Source organism: Vombatus ursinus, unplaced genomic scaffold (assembly GCF_900497805.2).
Source record: "Vombatus ursinus unplaced genomic scaffold, bare-nosed wombat genome assembly UNPS02009770.1, whole genome shotgun sequence".
In the NCBI taxonomy this organism is placed as follows: Eukaryota; Metazoa; Chordata; class Mammalia; order Diprotodontia; family Vombatidae; genus Vombatus; species Vombatus ursinus.
The window spans coordinates 13,685,186-13,707,421 of NW_020949548.1; the positions used below are offsets into that span (position 1 = coordinate 13,685,186).

Here is a 22,236-nt window from a genome sequence, read left to right on the forward strand (position 1 = left end):
AACCACATGAAAACACTACATTTCAAACATTTAGAGTTGTGATTAAAAATTCTCTTGGTTCTCAAGAATCCTGAAAACCTAAGATTTCTAGAATTTCTGAATTAAGGACCATAAACCGAATGGCTGAAATTATTCTGGTCAACAAAAATTATTCTACAGTTAGCATCAAACCCTTTATGAACTGACAAACTGCCTAGTGAAATCAAAATGCTAATCATCTCTGTCCCCATCAATATTTCCCGCATAGCAACGGTCTTCAAATTTGTTGTGGCATGGCACAGATCATTAATTACGGCATTTAACAATTTACAAAGTGCTTGCCACCCAAAATCTCTGTGAAAAGGATAAAGTACAAGTGTCACCTCTATTTTGTGGTTAGGGATAATGTAATTAATATTTACAAATAGAGATTTTATGCTTTTACAGGAAACTGGGGCAAAGGTAAAATGATCTGCCCAGGGTTACACAGACATCATTAAATGAAGGTTCTAGAACACAAATCCACATTTTCTCCCTCTAGTATAGTACTCCTTCAAATGATACCATACTCTGGCTATACAAAATGCAAGACCCAACTCAAGAGAGCACAAAGGCATTCAGAGACAGTGAGGTAAGCTCTGAATGACTTTTAATATGCTCAACAACACTAATAAAAATATAAGTTGAACCCAGACAAATGTAAACGTTTAAACCAAAATTAATGACAAACAAACCAGTAATAGTCAATTCTATTTGGGGCAAGATCCACTAAATCCACTAACAGTCTGTATTATTAGTTCAAAAGGCTAATTTACAGTCAAGGTATGTTTCATGAAGAACTTGGAATAGTGAGAAGCCATTCAGCTATTTCAGATTGTAGGTCTGTACAGTATCAGCAAAAATCAATTTATATACATGAATATCAAAGAAAAAACAGGCAAAACATTTAAAAACAGACTAACAGTACAGCCCAGTACAAATACTTGGGAGTAGGGAAAAGGAAAAGAAGCAAACATTTTAAAAATTGGAAAGGGTAGGACAGGAAGGCCATTATTGGGAAGAATTACAAAACCAGTAATAATTATACTACATTAATACAGAGTTCCAAAAAGAGACAAAGGTGCATCTTTCTAATGCACTAGCTTCCAAGAAAAAAAAGGAAAAAAAGCTGCTTTTTCCTAAGCAGCTTATATGTCACATAATTGTTTCAACAGAAAGCCTATTAACAATGATTGTTTTAATGCTACAATTTTACAGCAAAGACAAAACTAAGATAGCAGCAAATTCACAAGGCAAATACTCCCATGGGACCATCCTCCCATGGTTTCTGTAATGCCTACAAAGTGCTCCCAGTTGGATATACAAGTAAAATTCACAATTAAACAAAAAAGTTTGACACCAGGTACATTAAGGGTGGTTAGTGCAGAGTTACCCAGCACTTATTTTCCTTTTTAAAAAGGCAGACTCTGATTTGCAGTAAGGCCATACAGTCCTCCTGATTGGTGAAAGGGAGAGATCAATGCCTTCTATCATACAATGAGACAGCAATCTCAAAGCAGCACACCACAATAGTGGTTGACCCTGGGACAGCTGGTGAAACATGGAGCAGGCGGTGGGTCTCGGTAAACAGACCACAAGACCAGGTACTAAGTCGAAGATAAATACCAATGGTCATACAGCTTCCAAATGTGATTCACCAGCAAAACCACAAAAGGGATTTCAGCAAAACCATAGACATGGAAGATGGAGACGTCATCTTTGCAGCTTCTTGTCACAGGTTTCAGCGAGAGGCCCGTGGCTGAGGTCAATAGATGGTCAGGCTAACGGAGCGGTTCATCTTCTTCCCTATGAGCCTTGAGGTTCTGTTACTCTGTGTGCTGGACCGCGTGGCCATTCTATCTGTGAAAAGGGCTCGCTCCTCTGCAGCTGCTTTGGCCATCTGCGCTTTCTTGAGTTCTCTAAGAGGAGAAAGAACGAATTAGGAAGCAGGAATTCAATAGCTATGCTAGACTTAGCAAATTCATTCAAGCGAGGACAAAATTCTGAGGAACAAATGGCAGAAAAGGCAGGTCTCAATTGACCACTATTATCCTTAGGTGAAAACAAGATAAACATTAAAATGTAAAATTTTAGCCTCCAGAAATTCAAGCACTTTTTGGTTTTGGGTTTTTTTTTTTTTTAAGGCAATTGGGGTTAAGTGACTTGCCCAGGGTCATTTGACACATATTAGCTGTCTGAGTCTATTTGGTCTGAGGCAGGACTTGAACTCAGGTCCTCCTGACTTCAAGGCCAGTGCTCTAACCACTGAGCCACCTAGCTACCCCCAGAAATTCAAGCACTTCTTGACAGAACTTTGGAATTTCAGAGTTGGAAATGCACTTTAGCAATCAAATAATCCCAATCCCTGCCCAATTTAGGGCTTTTTTTGCTTTTTGGTGAGGCAATTGGGGTTAAGTGACTTGCCCAGTCACACAGCTAGTAAATGTCAAGTATCTGAGGCCAGATTTGAACTCAGGTCCTCCGGACACCAAGGCCGGAGCTCTATCCACTGCACCACCTACTTATCGCAAGGGCTTCCTTTTAAAACACTTCCAACAAGTATTCGCCTGCATCATCTCTTTGGATAAATCCTAAAGATGCCTGCAATGATTCCGGTCTCAACCAAGGACATGCAAAACATACTGTGCTCTGGGTGATTCACAGCCTGAAATCTGTTGCCATAGCTTTCACAGGCATCCTGCTTACTGACCTGACAGTGAACCTAGAACAGGCTCACACCCTGTATATATCAAAGTGAACTAACTCAGGACAAATCAATTCCCTTTAAAAGAACACAATTACTGTGAGACAAAGGTTAGCTCCAGAAGTTGGGGAATCTGTGGCCTCGGGGCCACATGTGACCCTCTAGGTCCTCGAGTGCGGCCCTTTGACTGAATCCAAACTTCGCAGAATAAATCCCCTTCATCAAAGGATTTGTTCTGTAAAACATGGACTCAGTCAAAAGGCCGCACCCAAGGACCGAGAAGGCCACATGTGGCCTCAAGGCCCGAGAGCTAGTTCATGGTGATCGCCAAACCCAGTCTCTCCTAGGTAAACAGAGAGTCGTTAAGGCAATACCGCTGAGTGGTTTTGCTCCTACTTCTCTCACGGAAAGCATGTCTCCCTATATCTATCTTTACAAAATGCCTCCTTCGATGCCTTGACACAGCATAGGGGTGACCTCCAGTTCTCAAAGGCTGGGCCAGAGGATACCGACAAGTCACAGAGGGTCTTCCAGCTTTGAGTATGGCTCCTGTGGCCTGCTGTTTGAGAGGCAGCTTAGCCAAGGTGAAAGAGTCATTGCCAAAGGTTAACTTCCATGAAATCTTTTCAGCCAGAGACCCACAAAACTGACAAAGACACCAACAGTCTTCAGCTAGTCCTTCAAAGTCTCTCCCTACTTCTGTTGTCAAGGAGGCAAAGCAGGGAAAGGGCCCTTTCAGAACCATACTGTTCTCTGACATTCATGTTCCTTACCCAACAACCATCAAGTTACTATCCTCATCCAGAGGAGCTGAAGCACAGCTATTACTGAAAAGAGAGAAGGGGGTGCTAGAAACAGAAGGACAAAGAGACAGCAGGTCAACCACTTGAGTGATTAAACATTAGTCCCTTTACAGAACCAGAGGAAGACCTCTGGGATGTTGGGAGGCTCCTCTGTAGATTTATGGAAAGGGACGATCATGAGAAAGCATGAAAGAAGGTGCTGGGATGTGTTTCAGTGGGTAGGACACCAACACCTACGAGCCAAGAACGTAGTATGATGGCAAAGCTCTCTCCCACTGAAACCAGTTTAGAATGATGGCCATGAAGTCTAGATTATACACCCATAGTACAGAGCTCAGACCAATGGTACTGTGTTTGGTTTTCATACAGGCTGTACTTTTCCCACCAACCTAGCTTTTCTTATACAATCTGAGCACAACCTACCCATCAAGGTGTCTTTCAGCACCTACCCATTTTTTTATTTTTTAAAGAGAACATTGGAGAGATGCAGCCTATATTTGGACCTAGGGAGTTCTTTAAACAAGTTCTATTTCTTTAAAGGTGCCCTGTAACACAGTATTATGGAGATGAAACAAACAAATGTCTCATATACACCAAAATATTCATAGCAGCAAAGAACTATAAATGAAGCAGTGCTCATTCGAGGGCGGAATGGCTAAATAAATTATGGTCATGAATGTAACAGAATACTAGTACACTATAAAAAAACAAAAACAAAAACAATTACTATGAACAATTCAAAGAAGCTTGGGAAAAATTAAATGAATTTATCCAGAGATAAAGTAAGCACAGTTAGGACAACAATTACACAATGATCACAGTCATCTAAGTGGGAAGACCAAAAAGGATCTGTGCAATTGTAAGGGCCAAGGTTGGCCCCAGAAAAGATAAGAGACAAAGCATCTCTCCTCTTGGTAGAGTTGGGAGACCACAGCTGCAGAGCACTGGCTGCACTGCCAGTCTCCATCAACAATGTGGCTGGTTCTGCTGAACTGGATGAACTTTTCTCCTTCTTTAAAATCTGTTACAAGGAATGTTGAGGGATCCATTGACAACACCCAAGGACTTACTTCTGCAGGAGGGAATTCTTGAATTTTTCTGCATTCAGCTCTATGCGTAACTGCTCCGCACTCTTCCTGGACGCAGAAAGTAGCACTGAGTGCTTGACCAGCGCCACCGCTGTTGGTCTCCTCTCTGGGTCAGGGTGAATCATGACCTTTTTGAAAGAAAAGGAAGAGATGCCCAACTGAATGACACTCAGAAAATGGAAGGCCCCTTGGCAATCACCCTGGTGAACAGAGTAGGACAAGGCAGAGCTATCGAGAATATCCAACACTCACTTTTAACAAATCTGTCAGTTCTTGTGAAAGGACTTGAGGTATCCGGGGCAGCTTTCCTTGTCGAATTTCATGCCACTGGTCTCCGTTTGTAGGGAGCGGTTCAGCGCCAGCAGCACAAACCACGGTGAGGGACAGGGCAAAAATATCTGCCTTTGGCAAGTGAGTGTAGTTCTAAAAGGCAGAGAAGGATATGGTCTCAGAAGGGAATGGTCTTGACTCAAATCAATACCAGCCTTGTTTACATATGGGACACAATAAAAATGCTGCTAGAGGCCATGGGTTCCCAGTGTTACAGCAGGGATTCAGACTTAAGCTGGACTAGCCTCTAAGCAACAAGAAATTGGCCAGAACCTTAGGCCCAACACATGATCACAGAGGTCAAAAAAACAGAATATTTACAAAAATATTTTAGTAGCTTTTTTCATAGTAGCAGAAAGGAAAGAAGAAAGAAAGAAACTGAAGAGGTGTCTACCTATTAGGGAATGGTTAAACAAATTATGGCATATGAACGTAATGGAATATATTACTGTACCGTGAAAAATTATTAAATGGACAGTTTCAGAGGAAACTGTGAAGACTCCTATGAGCTGACGCAGAGTGAAGTGAGAACTATTTATACCATAACAACAGCATTCTAAGGAAAGATAACTCTCAAAGACTTTAGTGCTCTGATCGACACAAAGATAAAACCACAAATCTGGAGAAATGAAGATCAAACGTGCCATTTTACCTCCTGCCAGGGAAGTGATGAATTAAAAATGAAGAACGAGACACACTTTTTTGAGGTTACATGTTCTCTTGGACTATGCATATTTGCTCTAACAGCTTTTTAAAAAATTATTTTATTATTTCTTATGGCAATGGGAAAGGAGAAACAATGAATGTATTCCTGAAATACATCATAAAAATATAAATAACAAAGGGCAGAAAGGAGAGAGCTCAACAGTCCTTTCATTATTCCTTAAACAATACTAATTTCTGAGAAACTTTTCCTTACATGGTAACTGAGCCAAAACCTGCCTCCCCGTGGTACTTCTCCCTGCTGAGGCCAATCACAAGTCTAACCTGTTCTTCCTTGTGAAAACTCTCACATATTTTACAACTGATAAGATCACTTCCTAAGTCTTCTAATCTCCAGGCATTTTAATATAGACATACCTAATTTAATATTAGTCATTGGTTTCAGAGAAACCCAGCATTACGTAGAACACTGGTGGGCAGCTAGTTCTCTCAAGGTCTACAATGTTACTCTAGGGTTTGGTTATAGTGTCATAAATGATATTACTACAAGGTTGACACGGCGGAGGCAACACTGTCTAAGCCACAGGGTCTTTCACATAGTTGGCACAGGCTGGTTTATTGAATTTAAGTAAACAAACATTATTAAGCACCTATCATATGCAAGGGAAGAACAAAGACAAAAATGCAAAATGGTCTCTACACTTGAGGAATTTTCGTTTTACTAGGAGATGCCCTGTAAGAAACCACAAAGGCCCATGATGTAACTTAGCCTGATTCAGCACTGGCAGCTCGTTACCTCTTGTAAAACTTCATTGGCAAGGAAGCGGCTATCACCTTCTTCTACCTGAGGACTAGATATCCTAGTTACATGTCCAAGATCACCTAAGGAAAACAAAAGCCGAGTCAAACAAACTAGAAGCTTGTTTTATTACATTAATACAAATAATAATCTTCTGATGATCTAGATTTCTTACCTATTTTAAAAATAACTTTATTGGCTGTCCAGTCATCTTCGTCCCCTTCCTCAGCTGCACCTGGGATTGACACCCTAGATATGAAAATATTACCTGCCGAAGGAGAAAAAAAAACTGTGAGTAGAAATAAAAATTCCATTTTAAAAAATTACATAACACAAGTTTTAAAGTTTAGACAAACTCCATTAATTTCAGACTAACTGGAATAGTGATGCTAAACTTGAATTAAGGACAGCCTACAATTGGCATAGAGCTTCATCAGGGACTTTATTAACTTATTATTATTAAACAGACCCTTGTTTGAGACCTACAACAACTGTGTGAAGTACTTAGTTAAAATACTACCATCCCACTTTGCAGATGATGGGGGACCTGAGCAAGGTTTAGGTGTTAAGTGACTTACTCAAGGTCACACAGCTCTAAGTGGCAGGTTGACCCTTGCAGAGGACTAGTTTACTATTGTTTATGGAAACAAAAGGTAAATTCAAATTAGAAGTCTAAACTAAGGTGATTTATTATAAACGTCCCTTTAAGGATGTTAATATTATTTCCAGAAATGCAAGATCGACAGGCATAAACACACAGATACACAAGATGCACACTTTCCAGACCTGGCCAAAGAGACACCTCCTTCCTTGCTCTTTGATCACAGCTCCCCAAAAAGCTTGAGTCTCTAAAGCTGAATTACCTACTTGTGTGCCACAGCGGATAGTGAACTGGGCAGGAAGAACTGCGTTCAAATCCGGACTCAAGACACTTGATTACCTGTGTAATCATGGGTAAGTCACTTAACCCCTATCTGCCTCAATTCCTCATATATAAAATGGGTAAGGAAATGGTAAACTGCTCCAGTATCTCTGCCAAGAAAATCCATGGACAGTCCATGGGGTCACATAGAGTCAGACACGACTGAACAACAACAATAATGCCACAAGGTAAGGCATGGGTTCTGAGAATTATCTAATCAATAGAGACATACACTTGCTTATACTGGTAAAGGAAGCCAAGAATACCCTGTCTGTTGGTCCACCCAGCCTGCTGTCATGCAAAGAGCAATAAAGCACAAGACTGGGGCAGAATCCTTTGGGTCCCAACTCTGTCATCACCTGTTTGGCCTGATGTGCCCCTTTTCAGGACCTATTTCCGTGTCTGTAAAATCAAACTATTGGCCTACATGACCTTTAAGGGTCTCTTTCAGCTGTAATTCTATAATAACTCATACTGTTCTAGAAAAAGGATGGAGACAATCTCTGCTCCTCCTAATCTCATCTTGAGAAGCAAACCCCAAGCAGTATTTCTAGCCACAGCAGTCAAACTAAAACTACCTTCTAAGTCTTTAAAGCAATGTCTTAAAGGACCACAGACTGCCACTGAACTACATTACCATGTTTCTCCATGAATATTCGTTTCTCTCAGTATCTCAGACACCATAAGGACTGGCAAAAGTTACATATTCATTTTAAATTGCCATTGATGTCTTGATGTATAAGTTTATTATAAAGTTCTTAAAAACATTCAATAAAATACTCAAAAAAAACCTTATGTAGGTTTTATGAAAATAAGCACAGGCTGTCCCAAAACTAGGGGCTCCCAGTACTCTAATTTCTAAAATAACCTATAATCTGAGTCGAGAACTGTAAGATATTTCGAACTCACCAACACTGTCCCAATTTTTAATAGAATAAGTTGTTCAAACTTTTAAATAAATGTAATAATTTATAAGGCACTTTGCAAACTTTAAAGTACTACATAAATGTTAGATAATAAAGAACATACAAAGCTATTCAACAGCAATATTTTAAGGATTGGTGAAATCACCAGTGTGCACCTGTGACTTCGCTAGCGTGGGCAGTGCTCTCCACCCCTAAATAGACATCCGTGGGAGTTGCTGCAGGTGAAAAAATTCATTGCCTAGTGGCCAACCCTCTGATGATGAGTCTATCTTCCTTTAGTCAAATGCCATTAACTGAAATCTTCCTAGTTTGTTAGGACCTGCTAGCATAGTTTTTGAGAATGTAGGGTCACCTCCACACCATGATGCTTAGAGGACGACCCATCAAAAGCCAGGCACTCAAAGATAACCAAAGAAAATTTACTATGAAGCTACATAGCCCTTTCATCTAAGATCAGATAATGTAGCCTCCAACAGAGCAAAACTTTTATATTGTACTTACTAGGTTTAATATCCATGTGTACCAATGACATCGAGTGAATATATTTCAAGCCACGAGCAACTTGTATGAGTAGATCTTTAAGTTCTGTTTCCGAAAAATAATTCATGCTTCTGTAGTTTTCACTTATGGCATCCCCTAAGCTTCCACCTGACAAAGACAAGACAAATTAGCTTTTCCCTTCTGAAATATTTTGAATCAAATCCCTTGATTTCAGATGGAAGTTGTGCTTATTTAATTAGCCCCAAAGAGGTTCTCTCTGGGAACAAAGCACAAAGATTTTTTCAGAACTTCTTCCTTGTAATTAACTCTCACAGAATCATTCAACTCAGACCAAAGAAAAACAGGATAACACTACCCAGCCTTAGTTGCCGGCCTTCATGAGATCCAACCTAACAGAGTACCTTTTCCATGTTCTCGATGGCTGGGACAGAGGCCAGCTCTCCCATCAGAATCCTCAGTTCCTCTTAGCTAGCCCCTTCAACTATCTGGCCAGTTCCTTCTGTTCTAGGGAGCCTACATGATCGACTATGCTCACTGTTTCCTGGCCTACTTAGCACTCGCCCTTTACAGATATTTATTCCAAAGCCACGTAAATGCGTTACACAGGCCAGCAACGCCTCTGCCTGACACCTTCAGTCAGCAATGATCTTTCACCATTCCTGCAAAATTCTATTAGTACTTGCTCTATGCACTTACCCTGTTCTACTTCGTATCATGGGTTAGCTGTTCACATCTTATCACTCCTATTAGATTAAAAGCTTCAAGGGGCAGCGAGGTGGCGCAGTGGATAGAGCACCAGCCCTGGAGTCAGGAGGACCTGAGTTCAAATCCAGCCTCAGACACGTGACACTAGCTGTGTGACCCTGGGCAAGTCACTTAACCCCCACTGCCTCACCCACCCCCCCCAAAAAAGCTTCAGGAGATCAAGAATCATGTTTTTCTTCAATTCTGTGTCCCTGGCTTCTCCCCTAGTACACTGCACATTCAGAATTTACATTTATTGTACTCATTCAACAAATATTTATTAAGTGGCAGCTACCATGTGGTAGGATCTGGGCTAAGTGTTGGGGATACAGTCCTTGCCTTCAAAAGCCCCTCACATCCTAAAGGGGGAAACAACACGCAAACAACCATTTACATCGATATACATGCAGTGTAAATGAGATGGAATATCTGAAGGAAGGCACTAACATTAGGGGAGAATAAGGACAGGACTTTTGCAGAAAGTAGGATTTAAGGTGAAATTCGAAGGAAGCCAGAAGGCTAAGGTGAAAAGGGAGAGCATTCCAGGCACATGGGACAGCCAGTGAAATGGCATGGATTTGGGAGATGGAGGGTCTTGTTCAATGAGTAGCAAGGAGGCCAGTGTCAAGAGATCACAGAGTATATGGAAGGAAGTAAAGCACAAGAAAAATGGAAAGGAAGGGAGATTATGAAGGACTTTAAAAGCCAAAGAGAGGATTTTATCTTTGATCTTAAAGTAGTAAGATACTACTTCGATTTATCACCTAGGGTGGTGATATGGTCAGAACTAGGTTTTAGATGTGACAAGTGAATGGAGGATGGACTGGAATGGGGACAGACCTGATGCAGGGAGCCCCATCAGAAGATTATTACCACAGGTCAAGCATGAGGTGATAAGGGCCTACATTTGGTGGGAATAATGAATTGTGTTTGAGATGCCTACGGGCATCCAGTCTGAGGAGGGTGACAGGCAGTAGGTGAGGTAAGACTGGAGGGTCAGGGAGAGATTAAGGCTGGATAAACAGATCTGACCACCATCTGATTAGAAATAATTGAACTCAAAGTAGCCAATAAGATCACCAAGTACGATAATGGTGAAGGAGAAGGGGAAAAAAGCCCAGGTCAGAGTCTCTGGGTGACTCCCACTTTGGCAGGCATGGCCTGGAGGAATATCCAGCAAGGAGAGCCAGAAGGAGCAGTCAGACAGGTGGAAGAAGAACCAGGACAGAGCAGTGCCAAGAAGTACCAAGAAGAGCGTCATCTACAGTGTCACGAGTTGCAAAGAGGCTAAGGAGGATGAGGATCAAGAACACACCATTAGATTTGGCCATCAGAAGATCAATGGGAACTTTGGAAAGAGCAGGTTCAAGTAGCATGAGGCCAGAAGCCAGACTGCAGAGGGTTTACAAAAGAATAAGAGAAGAAGAAGGTGAGGCACCAATTGCAGATAGCTTTATACAGGAGTTTAGTCATGAAAAGGAGCCAAGACAATTGAATTCTTTTCTTCTAAAGACTAAGTGGAAAGGGAGGCCTTCTCAAATGGATCGAGGAAAACTCTTGGCTCACATAGCTCGACCCCAAGGTTAACTTAATTCAATAAACTTTTAATTTATATCATGTTCAAGGCCTTATTGCTAAGTGTTGGGGATACAAGAACAAATTGAAAAACAGCCCCTCTCCTCAAGAAACTCATAGTCTGCTTGGGGAGGATGCATGAGAGAGAATGTGAGGACGGAGAGCACCCCACCTAAAGATATCAGGAAAGGCTTCCTATAGCCAGCCAAGTACCTCACTTTGAAGGAAGCTAAGAATTCTCCTATGCAGAAGCGAAGAGGGAGTATCCAAGGCACACTCCAGGCACAGGGTATAGCTTATGCAAAGGAATGGAGGCTGGAAATGAGAAGTTCAGGGAACAAGTAAGCTAGTTTGGTTGAAACACAGAATGTGGAAAGGGGTACAATATGAAATAAATCTGGAAAGGTTGGATGGAGCCAGACTGCAAAGGGCTTTAAATGCCAAATATTTTATCCTGTAGGCAATAGAAAGCCATTGAAAATTCACAGGCAAGGAAAAATACAGTCAGATTTCTATTTTATATAGATTATTTTGGCAGCTCTGAGGAAGATACATTGGAGAAGAGAGATCCTGGAAGCATGGAGACCAGTTAGGAAACTATTACAATGGTCCATGGGAGGATGTGATCAAGTACTGAACTAGGGTAGTGGCCATGTGAATAGAGAGAAAAGGCAGTTGCAGATGTTGTAAAGGTAAAACGTATAACCATGGACAACTGACCAGACATAGGGAAGATGGGGTAAGGGAGGGAAGGGTCAAGAATAACTCTTGAGTCTGTGCACCTGGCTAACTGGAAAGATGACCATGGCCTTAACAGAAGTAGTGAATTCTGGGAGGCAGGGGTGGGTGTGTGGGGGGAGTTATGAGTCCACTTTGGACATGTCCAGTTGGAGATGCCTATGGGACTTCCTAGAAGAGATGACTGCTAGATAGGTGGCAATACAGGAATGGAGTTCAAAAAAGTTGAGGTTTGGATATATAAACTTATGAGTCATCTGGCAAAGAGGTGAGACATGAACCCACAGGAGCTGAAGAGTTCACCAAGGAGCCATCAAGAAGAAGAAAGGCCCCAGGAAAGAGTGTTAGGGTATGTTCAGTTAAGAGGCGGGACTGAGCATAATGATTCACCAACAGAGATGGAATAGGAAGTATCAGATAGGTAGAACGAAAAACACAGAAAGTAATGTAAGATAAGCAGAAGAAAGAGAGACTAACTAGGAGGGAACGGTCGACGGTATCACAAATTACAAAGAGGTTAAGAAAGGAGGACCAAAACCCAGCAATCGGCTTTCATAATTAAGAGATTCTGATAACTTCAGAGAGAGCCATTTCAGGCCAGTGGAATTAGAAACTAGATTGCACAAGTCTGAGGTGCAAGCAAACAGTGAGAAAGTGGAATAAATATGTATAGACAGTTTTCTCTAGTAATATAATGACTTTCCTTCAGGAGATTTCTCAAATATTTTTCCCTACAAAAAAAAAATTGCTATTTTGTGCTAGCTATGCTGCACAGTCCAAAAAAGCATGATGTAGGGTTTGTCTGTATTGAAAAGGTGACTGTGATGCCTGTTACTTTCCTTACTTTAATTAGAAAATTGCTGTGGTGCTTTCTATTTAATGACGCAAGACAAAGAAAAGACCATAAGCAGGCACCATTCTGCACCTGCAGCTCAATGGCCATGTGAACCTGAAAGGGCAGCTGGATGGAAATATACTCAACTTATTAAAAACAAAAACAAAAACAGAAACTCAGTGCAGCATTCTAGCTGGAAGGAAAATGGATTTTTCATGGCCTTGTTAGTTTCTCTTTAAACAGGCAACTGATGATAAATGCTTGTTAAACTCAATTGATATAGAAAACACATCAATAAAGTTAAGACTTTAAGCAACATTGGGAATAATTACTTTCAGTATTCACTTTGTTTAGAACAACAATATCAACAGCTGACACTCATTCAGTGCTTTACCGTTTACAACAAAGACTTTCACAATCATAATTTCTTAATTCTAGAAAGAACAGCAAGAGGTAAGTGGCACAAGGAGGATATTCCATGCTGTATAGAAACTGAGACACCCCAAGTGACTCAGTAAATAGCAGTTAGGACTAGAATGCTGGTGTTGAATTCAAAAGTCTTTTCCTGCTTCACTCATCTGGGAAGAAATAGGAAAACAAAATATTTTAAACAACCCCCCCCCCCAAAAAAGTCCAGCTTACCGTTACAATACTCATTCTGTATCAGCATGTGATCATCTTCTGCCCATGCAGAGAAGTATCGAACCACATGAGAATGCTGTCCAAGTACTGCGTGGGCATAGACTTCTCTTAAAGCATTCTGTCTGTTTATAAGAAGTTTGAGATCAGTACCAACATAAACCAGGCAACTTCACTCTATTATTATAGATACTCTGATAAATTCTATCGGTCTCTACTCCTTCAGAGACCCTTTCTATGGGACAGAGGTTTGGTTAAGGGACAATAGCCACTTCGAGTCCTATGATGCAGAAAAGTTTAACTGTGAACTTGATTAAGAGGTAAGGGCATAAATACCTCTGAGAAGGGTTTGATATCCAAGACATAAAAAGAACTAATAAAAACATATAAGACCAAGACAGCTCTCAAGAGTGTTGCAAACTGTTAATAACCATATGAAAGAATTTCTAAATCACTTGAAAGTAACAAAAGAAATGCAAATCCAAACAACCCTGAGGGTTTCACCTCACCTCCAGCAAATTGATAAACATGATAAAAGATGGGAATAGTCAATGCTGAATGGGTTGTGCAAAGACAGACTCACTAATGGCCTAGTTAGTAGAGCTATGCACTAATACAATTCTGGAAAGTAATTTGGAATTATGTAAATAAAACTGCTAAAATAAACTGGACATACCACTTGACCCAGAATACACACACACACACACACTCTCTCCACATGCAAAAAAAATTTATGGCAGTACTTTTTATGGTAGCAAAGAATTAGAAACAAAGTAGATGCCCATCAGGTGGTGAATAGCTAAGCAAACTGTGACATATGAGTGTAACGGAATATCTCTGTGCTTTAAGAAACCATGTGTGTATTGAATACTGAGACACATGAAAGAACTGTATGAACAGATGCAGAGAGAAGCGAGCCAAGCCAGGAAAACAACACATACAGTGACTACAACAAAGTAAATGGAGAGAACTTCATAAAACAAATGAAAGTGAACTTTGCAGAATTACAAAGAATAAGCATGGCCTCAAAGAAAAGACACATCCTCCAATTCCGTTGCTGAGATGGGAGGTCCATAGTTTGAAACAGCATCTAATGCATCTACTTAGATTTGTGTGTTGATTTGTTTGATCAGTTTTTTTCTCATCTTCTTTTACAAAAATTGTTATAAGAGATGGCTCTCTGGGAAGGGAAGGAGAAGGGATGAAGGAAATGTGGACTGGGTAAAAACACAGAAATATATTTTTTAAAGGTAAGGGCAGTACAGTTATGTCCCCAAATTCAGACTAGATGTCAAATATTCCCAGGTCCAAAAAGAAAGCAAAACTGACCAGAACAACATTTTTCCAACTTTAAAGAACCTTTCCAATTTCAATACCTTTTAAGTTTAGAACTTGAATGTAACTAAAACTCAAAGAGTTTAACAAACTACCTCTGACAAAGGAGCATAGAAACAAAGCCCAAGATTAAAAAAAAATACTCACTCATCGACAGAACCAGCCAATGGCTTCTTTGATCGCTTTATGGCATAGATACATCCATCCAGCCTCTTTACACACTTAAAGACTGAACCAAATTCTCCTGACCCAATCTTCTCCAGTTCATGAAATTCACTTTCATATCTTGATTTCATATTACTTTCTGTAATTGTAATTCTCTGTAACAACGAAAAATTTGGCTGTTTCAAACCTATAAAAGCCAAATCAACAGAAGATGGCACAAGAAAGGAGGAGGCTACTAACAACCCACCTTGGCAGGTCGGGTGGTCTCATCTTCAAGCTCCCCATCACTCGCTTCCATGTCTTCATCACAGGAACTGAAACAAGAATTGGTGCTCTCTTCATCAAATATACTTGAAGACATATTCCAACCTCTGAACTTTATCTGGCAAGTACATGCAGATTACTAATGGAATTTTAATAGGAGGATTCGGTGAAGACAGAGCTTTTGAGAAATTCACCAAGTATCTCTCTCTCTGTTTCTCTCCCTCCCTCCCTCCCTCTCTGTCTCTCTCCCTCCCTCCCTCCCTCCCTCCCCCTCTCTCTCTCTCTCCAGGGTTTTTAAGGTAAGATTACTAATCAGCTTAGTTTAGGGTGGAGACCTTGACCCCACATTTATTTTCTGGATTCTATGACTCTCAAATAAAATATTATATTTGTCTCAGTCCAATGACCTGGACAGTAATTCCCTAACCCTACCACAAACATGTCCCAAAGCCCTTCCAAGTTAATTCTCCCAACCTAAAATTTAATTAATAGAACCTCTGAGTTGGAAGAAGCCCTCTTATCTAACAGCTATAACCCCTTCACTTGATAAAAAACACTTCCTTGAAGTGTCTCAACTCTGCCTGAATATTTCCAATGATAAAGGTCTCACTACTTCATGAAGCAGTCTGTATCATCAACAGCACTCCATCTTTCTAACTTTCCCCTATTATAACAGTATTCGGTAGCAATTCTTATTTCCAAGCTCTTAACGCCTTCCTCCAAGATGTTCGGGCAACCTTTTATTTCTTCCTACTCTACAAAGGTAGAGGAAATAGCACCCTCATAATTTACAGCATAGTCTAGAAACTAACTGTAAATAGGACCATTTCAATCATATGTATAAAAGCAAGACTTGAAACTAATATTAGAAACAATTATCAAATGACATACTCATTCCAGTGTGTTCTCTTCCTTCGACGACACTGTCCGGAAGAATGAAGCAACATTGAATCTGGAGTGAAGGGATTAATATTCACTTGAGGGGTTTGTCTCATGTCAGATAATCCTTGTTTTTCTGATCTTCCTGAGCTCATAAACAGAGAACCACCTCGGAGTTTAACAGAGCTGGAATCTATTCCTCGAGCTTTGGATAGCAAACTCTAGATTGTAACAAGGAAATTTTTGTTAGCATCTAAGATGATCAACAAAGTCCTCTCCCCACACTCCCACCTGGCTAATTTAATCTGGTCTCTTGAAGAGTAAGAATTAGTTTATATCAGGAAATCAGCTATCAGACAGCAAAACAAACAAAAAAAACAAACAAGCAAGCAAACACCCCCCACACACACACCCTCCCCCCCCCATAAGCCTCTGTCTAGTTCCTAGACAAACAAAGCTATATACCTGGTTCAGGATGATTTCTCAAGTTTGGTCTACTTTTTTAAAAAGTAAAGTAATACAAAAAAAAAAGCTGAAATGAGCCTTTCCTTTTTCAGTAAAAATTGAGCTCAAAAGAAGAAATCCAGCAGGCTAGAGCTCCTAAACAAACCCTTTCAATGCCTAAACCAATCGATAGGAGGGGCTGGCAGTCAGAAACCTCCTTCTCCCGCGGCTGCCTCCCTCCCCCACCCTACTCAAACTGACTCCAGGAGATGTGGGATGGGCCAAGCTAGCCAATAACAAGGACAACTTGGAGGGTCATACAACCACCATCTTCATGGCTGAATAAACAAGGAAACAAACCCAAAGAGGACTGTATGTTTAGCTTTTATAAAGTTAAATATTTCTGCTAACTTCTTCCTGAAATCACTTAAAATTTCAAAAGACTAACTTTCACACTGGTTTGACAGAGGAGACGTTCATTCATTCAACAAATGTGTACTCAATGCTTATTATAGTTATCATACCGCCTGAACGCACAAGGTGAAAGAGAAATACTAGGGTGTTAAAATAAAGCTTTTTAAGTTAGAAGACATCATTATGTAGACTGAAGTTTGGAAGCCTTGACATTCTGTGTGCATACATACATACACATACATGCATGAATCTTCAAATATATATTGTATATGTATACACATATTTTATGCTCTGATACATAAATGATGTCATCTCTGTCTTAAAAAGTAAACACAAAACAGGTTTTGTCCCATAGGCCTGAAAGGATTCTGCCAACTCAACGTGTAAAAGTTTTTGCCTAAATGTCTTAATTTTTTCTGTCACAAGGCAGGGTTCAATGGGAGATGGGGAAGGTCGAAATGACTGATGTGAAGACAAAAGCCATCTTCAACAAAACGCATTTTTAAAAAACACAAAAATTTGGATATTGTTACAAAGTATCCCTGTGTACCCTAAACTTACAACTGCAGAATCTAACACAACTTATGAAATGAAAGCTAAAAAGACATATAGGTAAAACTTTTTAATTTAAAACTCCAAGTCTTCAGTACTCCACTCCAACTGACAAAACGTAGGGGTCTGGGCCTGGGTCCGCTCCCACGACACATGGCAGTACGCTGGGGGTTTATAGAAATCAAGACCCGCTGCCCATCCTTCCGAAACTTTACAAAGGCAAACTTTCTTCCTTTTTTTTAAGCCCCACGTCTTCAGGATGGGTCAGCATTCCCACAGACGGCACCCAGGGGGCTGGCGTTCCCAGGAACCACTGCCCACCTCCCCAGAGCCCAGAGAGGCAGCCCCTCGGGGGAAGCACAGGCCGATCCGGGGAGGCTCGTGGCTCGGTTACATAACCGTAACGGACACTTGCGAGGGCAGGCCGGGGAACAGGGTGCCAAGCCTGGGCCGCGGGTCCGGAGATGCGGTTGGGAGGTTATGTAACTGTCCCGAGGGCTGCGCCGGCCCCCCGCCCCGCCCCCGCCCGGGGGCTGGGGCCTGGCCCCGCGCCCAGGGCCTCAGCAGCAGCGGCGGCAGCGCCCGTAGGGGCCCCCTTTAAACGCGGCCCCCTCCGCCGCGGGGGTCGCGCCCCTCCGGGCCTCACCTTCGGGGTGTGCGGCGTGTCGAACAGCCGCAGCTTGCGGAAGGTCTTGTGCGGCGGCGTGCCCGGGTAGTCGGGCACCGGCGAGCAGGAGCCGTCCCGGCGCTGGCGGCCGCGCGGGGAGCGGTCCCCGCGGAGCGGCGACAAGGGGCTGCTCAGGTAGTAGGGGGCGGCGGCGGCCGGGGACTTGACCGGGGACGACGAGCCGAAGCCCTCCTCCTCCCACGAGTCGCCCTCGGCGCCGCCCGCGTCCCCGTCGCCCGGGCCGCCTCCGTCGACCAGCGGCATCTCCTCCTCCCGCGGGCCCGGGACCGGGGGCCGGTCCGGGGCGCGCCGGCGGCTGCCGGGCTCGCTCTCGGGCTCGGCGGCCGGCCCCGGGGCCGCGGGGCTGCGGGCGGGCGGCAGCGGCGAGTCGGGCTCCTGGAAGGCCGAGTCCTCCCCGGTGCTGTGGCCGCTGCCCTCGTCCTCCTCCTCCTCCTCTTCCTCCTCCTCCTCCTCCTCGCAGTCGCTGCCCGGGGAGAAGATGAGCTTCTGCCGCAGCGCGCAGGAGCCTCCGGGCCGGCCGCGGAGCGGCGGCGCCTGGTGCCGGCTCTGGAAGCTCATGGGGGCCGGGAGCGGGAGCGGGGGCCGAGGGGGCGGGACCGCCACGTGCGGCCCGGGGAGCTCCGCAGGGGCGGCGGCGGCGGCGCAGGCAGCTTCGGCTCCCGCGCCTCGGCGGGGCGTCACGGCGGGCACCGGCGCTGGCCGGGGTAGGGGGCGAGAACCGGGGTCTCTGCTGCGATGCGGCGGCGGCGGCGGCGGCTGATCCGAGCTGCTGCGCTCCGGGAGGATCGGCTGCGAGGTTCGGGCTCCGCGGCTTCCCGCGACCGTTAGTCACGTGAACGCCCAACCCACCAATCCCCGCCCAGTTTGGGGTTTGAAAAAAAGGAGGGCGCTACGTTACCCGCGGAGGGAGGGTACGTGCTACGCGATTTTGGCGCGAAATTTGCGACTCCGCCCTTCTCCGCCCCCCCATCTGCACCCCTCCTCTCCACACACGCAGTTGGAGACACACAAACACACACAGCCGCCGGGGAGGAGAGAGGGCGTGGCTAGGGATGCTGGCCAATAGGGGAGAGAGACTGCAAGGGCTTGTTGAGGGTCCCTCCCCACGAAAGGGGGGGGAAAGGGGAAAGAGAAAGAATGGGGGAAGGGGAGAGAAGGAGAAGGTGGGAGGGGGAGGAGGGGAAAAGAATTGGTAGGTGAGAAGAAGGACGGCCAAAGGGAGGAGTGGGAGCGTATCGGGGCCTAGAAAGATAATGGGAGAGAACAGAAGAGGAGGAGGAGGAAAGTGGGAGGGGAAGAGAATGGGAGGGAAGGAGGAGAAGAGTGGGAAGGAGGGGGAGAAGGGGGAAAGCGTGGGGGGAGAATGAGAAAGGGGAAAGGGGGGCGAGGCGCAGACTAGAATTCTTGGGGTCACTGAGTAAGGGTTTTCCCCTCGGGTGCTTTCCCTGAACTTTGACAGGGGAAGAAGCGAGCACCGCTCGGGGCTGGGCGCCCAAGGTTTGCCGCCTGCTGCTGCTGCTGCTGGACCCTGCACAGCCTTGGGGGGGGGGGGGCTGGCTCTGCGGAAGCTTGGGGGCGGGGAGACCCGCAGCCCCCCTGGGGAGAGCAGTCACCATAGGGCCCCTTGCTGCAGGCAGGCAGGAAAAACTCCGTCTAGCAGCTGAGTAAACACGCGAATCTAAAGTCCACGTCCGGGCAAAACTTGCAGGGGGTGGGGCGGCCAGCCGGGAATCCCACCGAGAACGTGCCTGCTGGGCCCCCAAATGGGGATGAGTGGGGTTATCTCTACGGTCAGGTCACGTATGGGCTCTTCAGGACCCTGACCCTGACCTTTGGCAAAGCCCGATCCCGGCCACTTGCGGGTCAAGCAGGCGCCACAGGCCGGTGGATGGCAGGGGGGCTGCAGACAGAATGTCCCAAAGGGCCGAAAGCAGACGCACTTCGGTCTGCAGGAGTGTATTCAGACAGACGAGGTAGAACTAGAGCCCGGACTGCAGGCTCCTTCTAGGGGACAGCACGAGTTCAACGGGCCCCACACGTATGCCGTCCTTTTGTTACTTTCCAGAGGAGACACCGTCAAATTAAGTTTCCAGTTTGAGAGATGTCCACCCCCAGGAAACAATTCTTACCTCCCGAGTACAATCCCATCTTAAAGGCTCAGAGAGGGAGGGGGTTAACAGAATGAAAGATGAACCTAGTAATCATTGCCTTATTTCACTTATCTACTACCCTTTGTTGTCCGTTAGTAATCTTTTCCTTTCCACTCCCGCTGTTTCAGTTATCAATTCTCTGCAGATGTCTCCCAAATATATCCCCAGCCCCGAATTATTTCTCTCCCTGAGCTCCAGTCCCTCATCCAACTGACTTCGAGACATATCCACATAGTAGTCTATTCCCCTGCCTCAAATCTAACACGTCTAGACAGAAATCGTCTTCTCATCCCTAAAAACAACAACAAAAAACACCGAACTTTCCTTCCAACTTTCTATTTAATTTTGTTAAATTTTAACTTCTAGTTCCAAATTCTCTTCCTCTTTCTACCCCATCCCCACATTGAGAAGGCATAAAATGCTACCCTTTAGACACGTGAAGTATGTAATTCCCTATTTCTGTTAAAAGGTATGACTATCCTGCAGTCACCAGGATCCAAACTTTTGAATCATCTTGAACTCTTCCCTCTTCCTCATCCCCAACTTTATAGAATCCCACCCATCCATCCTTTTTTTTTTCTTTTACCCCCACCTGCCTCTCTCTGGTTGGGGGGGGGGCCCTCATAATCTCTTTCAAGTAATAACCTCTCCAGTGGTCATAGATGGCTTCTCTTTCAAATCCATCCATGGCACAATGTTGAAATAATCTTCCCTAATTCACAGGTTAGAGACCATGTCATTCCCATACCCAAAAACTTTCAATGGCTTCCTGCAAGATAAAAACCACAGTTTCTCAGATGTAGGGAAGGGAGAGAGCCCAGAAGCCATCTACTCTCACCTCCTTTTACAAAGGAGGAAACTGAGACTGTGACTCTGCCAAGGTCACAAATGTTCCAGCAGGTGCACAGCTCCCCCAGCTCTATCACCACCCTTCCTTCCTTGCCAGTCTAAGCTCTTGGTATGGAAGACCCTTCACATTATGGCTCCAACCAATTTCCAGGCTTTGATCCTTTCTGTATTCCCACTAGCTCTTTCCTAATTTTGTCCTGACCTCTCAGATTTTTCTGCATTCACACAGACTGTGCCCACTGGAATGCAGTTCCTCCTCACCCCTATTTGAATAATTTCCCTTCCTTGACCAGCTCAGGTGCCATTTCCATGAAGACTTCTGTAAGTTCCACCCCCACACACAGACGCACACACCCCTAAGCAGCAGGTCAAACTGGAACAAAGGGCCCACTAATCCATACATAAGGAACCCTGCAGACTGAATATTGACTTACTTTTAAAATGTTATCTATGTTTTATTATATTTTATTAATCTTATTAAATATACCACAATAACATTTTGATCTGATCTGGACAGTACTCAGAAATATTGACCCTATGTTTGCCTCTTCTGCACTAGGGTCAAAGTGACCTCTCTTTCCTTCCTCGAATTTCTCCTAGTCCTCTGGATCTCAGCTTTCCTCCTATCACAGTAAACTTTGTAGCATATTTAGTTAGGTTCATCTCATCTCCCATATTAATTGTCAGCTCCTTGACAACATGGATAATGCTGTTTTTCATTCTTCTTTCTCACTTGGTGTTGAGCAAAGCCCCGCGCGGCAGCAGAATTTAATAAATCCCTAATAAATTGAATGTGGGTGTGTCTTGTCTTCCCAATTAGACTATAAGCTCCAGCAGGGCAGGAATTCTCTGTCTTATATTTAGTGTCTTATACATAGGCTGATGCTCAAAAAATTGCTGATAGGTAACTAGCAATAATTCACACTTTTCCTCTTATTTGAGCCTCACCACAATCCTACCAGGTAGATTGCAAGGGAGTGTTGCTGTTGTTCAATTGTGTCTGACTCTTTGTGACCCCATTTGAGGTTTTCTTAGGAAAGATACTGGAGTGCTTTGCCATTTCCTTCTCCAGTTCATTTTACAGATGAGGAAACTGAGGTAGACAGGGTTAATGATTTGCCCAAGGTCACACAGCTAGTGTCTAAAACCACATTTGAACTCAGGACAAGTCGTCTTCCTGATTCCAGCCCCCCTGAGATTTATCAATGTGT

General features: G+C 43.8%; 1 protein-coding gene across 2 annotated transcripts; it reads right to left on the reverse strand.

Moving 5' to 3' along the window:
- Nucleotides 1-710: 710 nt before the first annotated feature.
- WEE1 (WEE1 G2 checkpoint kinase) lies at nucleotides 711-18,584 on the reverse strand. Of its 2 annotated transcripts, none has more exons than XM_027852693.1 (11): nucleotides 17,985-18,584; nucleotides 15,941-16,149; nucleotides 15,033-15,099; nucleotides 14,768-14,940; nucleotides 13,289-13,410; nucleotides 8,755-8,901; nucleotides 6,581-6,673; nucleotides 6,403-6,488; nucleotides 4,866-5,036; nucleotides 4,596-4,741; nucleotides 711-1,937 (listed from the first exon to the last, which is right to left on the reverse strand). In XM_027852693.1, the coding sequence occupies exons 1-11, from the start codon at nucleotides 18,582-18,584 to the stop codon at nucleotides 1,784-1,786; spliced, it is 1,968 nt and encodes a 655-aa protein (XP_027708494.1). In that variant the 3' UTR covers nucleotides 711-1,783. The 2 variants fall into 2 exon arrangements, with proteins under 2 accessions (XP_027708494.1, XP_027708495.1); XM_027852694.1 differs by lacking the exon at nucleotides 17,985-18,584 and adding an exon at nucleotides 16,394-16,410.
- Between the last annotated feature and the right edge of the window lie 3,652 nt (nucleotides 18,585-22,236).

Excerpts from the sequence above, each read along its gene's own strand:
- WEE1 (XM_027852693.1), bottom strand. The coding sequence starts at position 18,584 with ATGAGCTTCCAGAGCCGGCACCAGGCGCCGCCGCTCCGCGGCCGGCCC. Across the intron at positions 13,411-14,767 it reads TTGGCTGGTTCTGTCGATGA|ACAGAATGCTTTAAGAGAAG; the intron begins GTGAGTATTTTT and ends TCTTATAAACAG. Across the intron at positions 8,902-13,288 it reads ACAGAATGAGTATTGTAACG|GTGGAAGCTTAGGGGATGCC; the intron begins GTAAGCTGGACT and ends TGTCTTTGTCAG.